Source organism: Oryx dammah, unplaced genomic scaffold, assembly GCF_014754425.2.
Source record: "Oryx dammah isolate SB20612 unplaced genomic scaffold, SCBI_Odam_1.1 HiC_scaffold_22, whole genome shotgun sequence".
Classification (NCBI taxonomy): Eukaryota; Metazoa; Chordata; class Mammalia; order Artiodactyla; family Bovidae; genus Oryx; species Oryx dammah.
The window spans coordinates 22,475,732-22,485,802 of record NW_024070206.1 but is presented as its reverse complement, the minus strand read 5'-3'; the positions used below and the strand labels follow the sequence as shown (position 1 = coordinate 22,485,802).

Sequence of the window (10,071 nt, the reverse complement as noted above, 5' to 3'; positions counted from 1 at the left end):
GTTAGTTTGAATTTCTTAAATATTGGAAAATATTCAGCTACACATTTGCTGAAATGGTATTTTCTAAGGACTAAAAGTTATCATAATGTTTCATTTTAAAACACTTGTCTTATAAAGAAAGGTGAGCACTGAAGAATTGAACTGTGGTGTTGGAGAAGACTCTTAAGAGTCCCTTGGACTGCAAGGAGATCCACCCAGTCCATCCTAAAGGAAATCAGTCCTGAATATTCTTTGGAAGGAATGATGCTGAAGCTGAAACCCCAATACTTTGGCCACCTGATTCGAAGAACTGACTCATTGGAAAAGACCCTGATGCTGGGAAAGATTGAAGGCGGGAGGAAAAAGGGATGACAGAGGATGAGATGGTTGGATGGCATCACCGACTCAATGAGCATGAGTTTGAGTAAACTCTGGGAGTTGGTGATGGACAGGGAAGCCTGGTATGCTGTAATCCATGGGGTCCCTAAGAGTGGGATACCACTGAGCAACTGAACTGAACTGAAAAGTTACCGTATGTTTCATTTTAAAACACTTGTCTCCATACAAATAATCTGTAAACAAGTGTAACTAAGTGCTTGTTTGTGAAACAAAAAAGCTTTCCCAGCTTAACTTTATCTTTTCTGTCTTTTTGCAAGATGTCAGCTCTTCCACACCTTGATCTGCCCACTTTTTTTTCTCTCTTGTGGTTGACAGTCAACCGTCTCACCCTTAGTGGCCTTGGCCACAGTGTAGGATCAGAAGCTCAGGTAAAGTGACACAGGTGCTGAGAAGGGGCATGGGCTTTATGATGCTCTAGGTGGATGTGCTTAAGCTTTTTTAGTCTTTTGACAGTAACATTATGAGCATAGGAAAAAAAAACCAAAAACTATTATCTTAGTATTGGTTTAGCCAAACATTCTGTTTGCCATACAGGGCTATATTCCAGGCTGGCACTGTTGCTGGGGTGAGGGTTTTTGGAAGCCCATTTAAACTTGAATAAATATATCTGAGATTCTAGAAACATGAAAGAACCCTGGCTCAGGGATGCAACCTAAATTCCCAGGGTTGGACCATTTATAGCTCCTGCTGTGGTTCTTGTGCAGAGGGACCCATCACCAGCCCAGGGCTTTTCTGCCACTGCAGAAAACTAGCACACCGGAAGAGGTTGCTCCCCAGGTCCCTGGAGGTGTCAGGCAGCTGTTTGACTAAAATTATTAGTACAAATGGACTCCCCAGTTTGTGGTGACTTAACTGAAAGCGTTAGTTGCTCAGTTGTTTCCAACTCTTTAAGACCCCATGGACTGTAGCCTACTAGGCTCCTCTGTCCATGGAATTCTCCAGGCAAGAATACTGAAGTGGGTTGCCATTCTCTTCTCCGGGGGATCTTCCCAACCTGGGAATGGAATGGTGACATCAAAGAGGCCAAGCTAGCTCCTTCCCACCCTTCCCAACCCCGACCCCCACCCCCATGGTCCCAGGCCCTTTCTGTGAGGGGAGCCAGCATGGGAGACGCAATGCAATCTCTTGCATTGCGGGCAGATTCTGCACCAGGGAAGCTGGTGACTTAAATCACATAGAATTTTCATATCTGGTAAATGGAAGTCATTCTTTTTGAAGAGAGGACCTAAAAGATGATTTCCCTAAGAGAAATGAAGAGAGAAAAGCCTTAGAATGCTTTTCAGAGTTTGTCATTCAAAAATTTAAATATTCACCCATAATTCTGTGTCCTAAATCAATCAATCAGACAATGGCCTGAGTCTAAAGAAAACAAATTCCACGAAGATCAATCCTGTTCCTTGTGTGACTGTAAAATGTATTTGTATATATTTATATTTTAATATCTTGGCAAAAATACTGTTCTGATTAAAATGCAAGTTCATACGTTGTTTCTAATTTAATGTAATTGGCAGGAGATTTTTTTTTTTAAGTTCTCTAAAAAGTTTCAAAATTCCATCATTAAAAACTACACAAAATGACTCAAGAAAAACTAGTATATAAAGAACTATTGTTGACATGGTTCTGAAAATTCACAAGCACCGGCTCCTTATTTTCTCCCATGCTGGCTCCCCTCACAGAAAGGGACTGGGACCATGGGGGTGGGAGTGGGGGTTGGGAAGGGTGGGAAGGAGCTGGCTCGGCCTCTTTGATGTCACCAGCCCACCATAAACAGAAATGAAATAATGGTGGCCAAAACCAGCCAAGTAAGCTGGCTTGCATAGTCACTGCTTGTTATAAAATATTATGATGCTGGACTGTGAGGAATACACATCCAGTGCTCATTCATCCCATGGTCTACTGGGGGCCATTGCAGGGGCCTCCATTCTCACTTTTTACATTCTCTTTTTTTAACATGTCTAAATTATACAGATTTTTTTTTTCCCAGTATAGTAAGTTTATATGGTTGTCCCTAACAACTGAGCAGTAAATTTAGCCTACTAATTACTTTTTTCTATTTTGCCTTTAATAACAGTCGTTAACATTTACCAAAGGTTTATTTGTGCCAGGAGTTGTTCTAAGTCCTTCACGGATGTTAGTTTATGTAGTTTAATGAAATAATTAATTCCAAGAGTATTTCCATTAAACAGATGTGGACCCCAGGTCCCGTGTTCCGAACCAAACCCCAAGTCAGGCTTCCAGCCACCATGCCGTGTTGCCTTACTATCTAGATTTCAAACCTAACATTATTCTGTTAATAAACAGGAAGGTCATATGAAATCATTCAGTTTAGCCATTGATTCTATTTTAAATAAAGCTCTAAAAACTTTTTATAATACTCTCTACTTTCCAAGCTGGTTGTAAGCCCTCTGCACAGGTGGGGTAATCCAGTCCTGTGAGGGGGGTGCACAATTGTTATTCCCACTGTCTGAAGAAGGAAATAGAGACCCAGAGATGCTGAGTAATCTGATAGAAATTCAGGATGTGGGGCAACGCATATGCCAATTATTGCAATTCTTTTTAACATTCTAGTCCTGCCAGTGCTGTTTGCCTTCGAACAAATGACTCTATCTTTCTAGTTCTTAGTGACCTCATGTATAAATAAAGGAGTGGGGCTGATTCTGTCATCTCTAAGATCTCTTCAACAAACGCTGCAAAGTTGACTTTAAAACAGCTTTGTCTCTCCCAGTCTGAAGACTTAAATGCAAAGTCCAGATTTTAACTGGCTGTGCATTCTGATTCTTCCCTGGATATCCCCAACAGTGCTTTCTGGAAAGGAATCAAGCAGGATGCTAAAAACGTAGACAATATTTTGATGGTCTCTAGAAATGCCAGCTTCAGTCTGGCATATGCCAACATGTACAGATAATCCTCAACACTGTGTAAATCCTGGCTCCACCGTGCACCAGCTATGTAACCTGGGTGAGTACTCCATCATGCCTTGTGTCTTTCTCTGTAAAGAGGGTATAGTAATAACCCTATCTCCATAGAGCTGAGTGAGGGCTGAGTGGGGAGTTATTGAGATCATGTCTAGAGTGTGCAGAAGATAACTTGATCCATAGAAAGTAGTAAGTAAACATTTAACATTATTGGAGAAGATCTCTGCTCCTGTGAACAGGAAGGATCATGTACCACTATGATCATAACTGCAGAGGATTCCTTCTGAGGTCTGATGACAGCCTAGGTCCTCCCAAGATTTGGAAAATTGGGCTCATCCTTTATTTCCAGGTTAAAAAAAATCCATTTAAATTGCTCAGTAGTTAAGAGAGATGTGACTTGATACTGAGCTAAATTAGTTTGCTCAATTTCAGAGGGCCTGTATCTAGATCAATGTGAGCTAGAAGTTTTTATTTAATCTGATTAATATCATGAGGCAATCAGCATTGTTAAGTCCAGGCAATTGGTGGGACTAAATTTTCTGAAGTTTGTAAGATATGAATGTTCTGCCCACCCTTACATAGTCAAACTAAGCGGCTGTGGGTTTATTATTTGCTAAACATCTGATAGTGTATTTTTTGAGGAATAGGAACAGCATTTTAGAGCACTAGAATGTTTTTCCTTTTAGACAACTCATCAGATTCTCTCAGTATATCAAGTACCCTGTGTGCAAGATAATTGAGAAGAAAAATGAGGAGATTTTTAAATACTTTGGTTAAGGGCTATAAAATAATTGAGACTTGAAATTTAACACTACCTGACGGTATGGTTTTGTCACTCTTACTAGTGGAAACTCACTTTTGCTCTATGGATGAGTCAAACAAATTAATCCTCAGCTTTAAAGTGTGTTATGAGCATAATGCAGATTCAATCTGGGAGTAAATTAGGCCCTTTAAAAACTGATCACAGAATGTGACACTAAATGGAGTTGACGAAGTATTATGTTCACTTGGCAAAGTTGTCTGTGCAAATATGAGAGGATTGTATCCGGGACAAAACAAATACCCTGATTTAAGTAAAGCCTTTAGAGCTGAAGGCAATCATAGAGATTATATCATCCACCAGAGGCCCAGAGGAATTAAGCGATTTACCCAAGGTTACACAGATAGTAAGTGAATCTTCCAGATTTGAGCCCAGGCTTTCTAGAGCTTAGTGGGAGGGAGGCCCACTCTCCTGCAGCATGCATTCAGACACTGTTATCATAACAGTCTCAGTAACGACTGTCTTTGAGTACTGCTCTGAACCAAGCTTTCAGTCAGGCTCTGTCCACATAACCTCCTTGTCCCACCCCTCATAGCTCTATGTGGAATGTCTGGTGGTTTTTAGTCGCTCAGTCATGTCCGACTCTGCGACCCCACGGACTACAGCCCCCCAGGCTCCTCTGTCCATGGGATCCTCCAGGCAAGAATACTGGAGTGGCTTGCCATTTCCTTTTCCAGGGGATCTTCCCAACTCAGGGATCCAACCCTCGTCTCCTGTGTCTCCTGCATTGCAGGCAGATTTTTCACCCATTGAGCCATTGGGAAGCCCTTGGTATGTCTAGTTATCCCCCTTTTATAGATGAGATCACAGAAACCCAACATTTGTGACTTGTTCATGGCTACACAGCCAGCAAATGCCCAAAGCTGGGGTCCAGCTTCACCCCTGAATCTGCATTCTGTCTCTGGGACCCACTGTTTCACCCCTGGGGGTCAAGAGGACTGCATCTTTGACAAGATTTTCCTTGAAAATCAATATTTTAAATTCCTGCAATGTTAGCCTCAGCTACCCGTAACTAGAGAACCTGTTTCTGAGAAGCTGAAAAAAGTCATACATGAGGCTCAGCTCACACTCCATGGGAGAGGACATCAGACTGGTATACTAATTACTGTGTTTGTCTACTGGTCTTGAAAACTAACTAATTGACTTTTAATAATATCAAGCATAAACAACCTACATTATTAAAACATGACCTGCTAGCCTTTGTAGGACATGGATTCAAGATCTTGAATTTAAAAGCAAAATCAAATAGTCAATTGCCAAAGGATGGCAGAAGAACATGAAGCCTGGGTGCTCTGTAGATTAATCCTACAGGTAAACTAGAAGCATTGTTGAAAATTACTGTTTATTTAATATTTCATTTGAAAGAGACGCTCCCAAATGTTCAATTCTACTCTGTATTTAAGTTAAAAATATGCTTGAAATGACTGAAGATGGCACTGAATCACAGTAGTCATGTCATAGCAAAATATCTTAGGTTTACCAGCTGAACTGCCCCATGCTTTACATGTGTTAAAGTATTAGTTCCGAGGCAAAATGAGGCACTGTAATGTTTAACTGTTTGTTTGGAAACTTGTTTTATTAAAAAAAGATTTTTTTCATGGTAATGCTATTTTCAGTACAGGTGTGATAATACTCCATAAAGTATTGTGTACTTGATATAGTGAATTGAGGAAGATAACAGTCCCACTGGATGCTGGCCTCTAATCTCCATGAGATACCCTAGTAGCAAAATGTAAATACCCTTTTCAAAAATAAAGAGGCCTTTGGGTGGTGGGATGAGCAGACAGAGGTGGGGCAGGGAACCGTGATCTCTTCAAACATGCTTTTGGCTTTGACTTCACTGAGTAAAATCAGTTCTCAGAGAACTGAGACAAACCCTTCTATGCTCCCCAAAAGCACAGAAGGAAGAAAGCTTGTCATTCACGAGCAGCTAGGGACAAAACCAGCGGCAGAGTACAGGTCAGGGGAATTAAGAGATCAAAAAAAAAGTTGGAGTAAAGTGCACAGTTACTGTCAAAAATATATTATTTTGATCCTAAGAAAATTAAGAGAATTTTATCTAAGGAACTAGATTGTTGACCTTTTAATACATTTGGTTTTCAGAGAACATACAATCACCATCGGACCTATAAGACTAGTTTGCTTTGAAAAAAAGTTGCTTGGAATTATCTACAGGAATCTCGAGAATGCAATTCAAGGCTAACATTCTGCAGCTCTTTGGGTAGTGGGCGATTTCCGCGGATAAACCCCCTACTTCCTGCGGGCATTTCTATCTTCTCTCTCTCTCTTCCTAAATGCCAGCACTCTCCAGTTCTCTGTCCTCGACCCCTGAGGCGTGAGACCTGGAAATCATGTAGAGTTTCTCCTTGTTTGTAAACTGCCTCTGCACCGGATGGGAGGGCTCGGCCTCGGGGGCCTCCTGGCCGGGATCCTCCGGGGGTCTCTGCTCCGGCTCCGGGGCGGTGGTGGCCTCCCCGTCTGGGTTTCTACAGGCCCCCGGGTCCCCCATCGACTCCAGGGAGGTGCCCGTCTCCCGCAGGGGGGTGTAGCCCTTATTGCTGCAGGACGGGTCATCAGACTGGGAACTCGGCGAGTCCGGCCGGGCTGGGGGCTCCGGGGAGGCCGCGAGCTCCGGGAGGCTGGAGTCCAGGTCCGCGCTGAGCGAGGCGGGCGGGGGCTCGGAGGACTGGGCCGCCCGGTAGTCCGGCAGCCCGCTGGTGCTGCGGCGCCGCAGGGCCGCGTGCCTGCCGGTCCTGGGTAGGCGGCCACCCTGCCCTCTGGCGGTGCGCGCGGCCGCCGGCTCCTCCGGCTCGCGAGGCGCCCAGCGCGCGCCGCCCGGGGCACCGCCCCGGAGGTCGGCGAGGCTCAGGTCGAGCGGGATCTCCCGGGCGCCGCGCTCCCCGGGCGGCCGCTGCCAGCCGTGGCTCGCGGCCCCCGCGGCCCCGTCGCGGTCTCCTGGCAGAGGCAGCAGCGCGAAGGCGCTCAGCGACGAGCCCAAGAGGGAGCTGGCAGTGCTCGGGCGCCCCCAAGTTTCGGGGGGGCTGCCGGGGGCCGGGCTGCTGCCGCTGCTCGCGGCCCGGCGACGGCCGGCCACGCCCGGGCGCTCGCGGTAGATGCTGTACACGGCCTCCGCCAGGCTCGTGGGCTCCCGCGGGCGGCGCGGGGACGAGGCCAGGTCGGGCGGGGACGCGGCGCCTGGGGTCCCCCCGCCACCTCTGCTCCGGGCCGCGGGGTGGGGCCAGGCGCCGCGGGCCAGCATCGCTGCCGCCCCGAAGGCGTCCCCGGCGGCGCCGCCGCGGGTCCCGGGCTTCAGCTCCAGGCCCCGCGACTGCACGTAGCCCAGGAAGCCGTTGAGCGGCGCGGCCCCGGGGGGCGCCGAGGCGGGGCCGGAGGACGAGGCGGCGGCCGCCAGGTCTTTGGCGCGGAGGCTGTGCACGTCGATGACGGTGGAGTAGAGGTCCCGCAGGTTGATGATCTTGGTCTCCTTGTCCCTGTTCTCGTGGAGCACGGCGTTGGCGCAGATGAAGAGGAAGATGCCAATGCCCATGATGAGGGGCCCGAAGACTTTGAGCTTGTCGGAGTGCAGGTAGCCCGAGAAGACGCGGAAGAAGAAGCCCACCGACGTGGAGGACGACGGAGAGGGGGCGGGGGACCGCGCTGGGGGCGTGCTCCTGGGCGCGCCCACCGAACTGGCGGTGACACCTTCCGGAGGCCCCGGCTGGGTCCTGGACCGGTTTCTGCTGCCCCCGCTGCTGCTGTTGGTCATGGAGGGGATACGGTAGCCGCTGTCCCCGGGCGGCGGCGGCGGCGGCGGCGGCTGCTTAGCCCCCTCCCGGTGGGCTCCGTTGGCCTTGGGCCAGTAGCCCACCACCGCCAGGGCGATGCCCACTAGCAGCACCACGATCCCGCAGAGGGCGATGAGCCCGGAGACGGAGCACAGCTTCAGCTTGCCCTTCACCACCACCACGTCGTTCTTGCGCCTCTTCTTGGCTTTCCGCTTGCGCTTGGGGACCTGGCCCGGGGGCCGGAGGGGGTCCTGCTTCCGGGCGGAGATCCTCAGGAGGCCGCCGGTGGCGATCATAGCGAGCGGTGGAGAGTGGGGCTAACCCGGGGCCGGAGGCCTGTAGGGGGGCGGGGGGGGGTGGGCACCAGCTGCCCACTAGCCGCTCCTCCACCTCCTCCTGCTGCAAAGCAGAGGAAGACAGTCAGAGGGTGTAGGCTTGGCTGCGGCAACATCCCACGCGCTCTGCCATAGTCCGGCTCCAGGATCCCACCACATGTGCGCGCCCCCACCCCACCACTCCATCCCACATCCCGGGGCCGTGACCCGCTAACAGGAGTGCCCTACGTGGAGACCAAGGGGTACGGGCAGTGGATTAGGGACGAGAAGCGCTGTTGCCGTAACTGATCCGAGACGGTTAAACACACTTGGAGAGGACGTCTTCTTTTTTCCCCCATCCCCCAAACACTGTAGGTACTATTCCAGCAGGGCTCAATTCAAAAGCTCCAGGCTGACAGCCAACGGAGTTCTGACCATGAGTGAAAACTAACGTGGGACTCAGCGCTCGTGGGCACGGGCTCTCCTGGCCTCCCAAGGGGGGGCGCCCCAGACTTCCAAGTCTCTTAACTGAAAGGAGGGTCTGTTTGTCTGTGGGGCCTTCAAAGTCCCTGAAAGTCACAGAAGTTACCGATTCATAAAGACAAAAGGAAGTCCTTTCACTGGACAGAAGTTAAAAGTCATATCCTGGCAGACGGTTTATTTACCTCATGTAATTAATAAAGAGTTCGCGGCTGGGGAACCCGGGGAGCTAGGTTCGGTACTCCGACCATGAATCCCTCCACCAACTTGTCTCCAAGCCATCATTGTTCTCAAGCAAGCTGATCCCTCTCACAACCCCTTCCCTCATCTCATTCCTGCAACATCTGGACAGCTTCTTGGGGTGGAATAGTTAGTTTTAGGTAACAGGTTATGTAACTGCGCTCTTCTCTCTGGCCTCTTCTCCTCCCTCAGAGGAACCCCCTTAAAGGTATCCTGTGCCAGAGCCCATCAGGGCATTTAAGCAGTCCTCCCAGGATCTTTCTCTCATGTGGGAAAATTCCAATCTTAAAAAAAGAGAGAGAGAGAGAGACCTGCCATCATAGCTTTCTGACCCCTTATTAATGTGCCAACAGTACATTCTGAAGAATCCAAATATTCAAATGAGGAGGCAATTAACTAGGTACAGCAGTCTACATAATAATGATGGCTTGTAGGATCTCCCAAGGGAGAGCTGTTCCCATGTTTTTCTCATGAGGTCATTTTTAGGAAAGGAGGGGGGACAACAATCAGTGGACTATCTTACAGGAAGTTTAGTGGTTTATAATAAAGCCTGGGTAGATAAACAGCACAGATGCAACTCTGTGGATATCTGTAAGCTTCGAAAAATTTTCAGTCCTGCTGGATCCCCAGAGTAACACATTTTTTGTTCCACTGGTTGTGTTCCCTCCTATAATAGAGATGCTAAAATTAAGGGCATTGTTTGAAATTGAAAGGCTTAGATATCACTCACAAGCCTTTGGGAATTATATCCTTTATAAAATAATTCATGTTTTAGAATAAACTACCCTTTGAAAATGGGGGGTTGCTCAGGTAGAATTTTGCTTTTAGTTGGTGCCTGGGTGAACAGCTTTGCTCATCGAGCCCCTCTATCATACCAAGACAGGAGCATTTCTCCACTGATGGAAAAGCAAATGGCAATCAGCTATTTACAATGCTTGCAAATCAATATCTCCTTGGAACTTGGTTGGCTTTCAGTAAGCAGAAATGCGAGGTGAGCTAGAGAGGGGTTAAACACTGGGTAGGTGAGAGAGGGCTTAGTGGAGAGAATACATTTACAAACCCTTTGAATTTTGTTTTTAAGTAGGAGCTGCACCAGTAAGCAGAGACTGGTGGAAAAAAAAAAACAAAACAAAACAGAA

At 48.0% G+C, this 10,071-nt stretch overlaps 1 protein-coding gene across 1 annotated transcript; it reads right to left on the bottom strand.

Annotated features, from left to right (window-relative positions):
• Positions 1-5,670: 5,670 nt before the first annotated feature.
• TMEM200C (transmembrane protein 200C) lies at positions 5,671-9,347 on the bottom strand. Its single transcript, XM_040264655.1, has one exon. It carries the CDS (start codon positions 8,192-8,194, stop codon positions 6,404-6,406), a length of 1,791 nt encoding a protein of 596 aa, XP_040120589.1. The 5' UTR covers positions 8,195-9,347; the 3' UTR covers positions 5,671-6,403.
• Between the last annotated feature and the right edge of the window lie 724 nt (positions 9,348-10,071).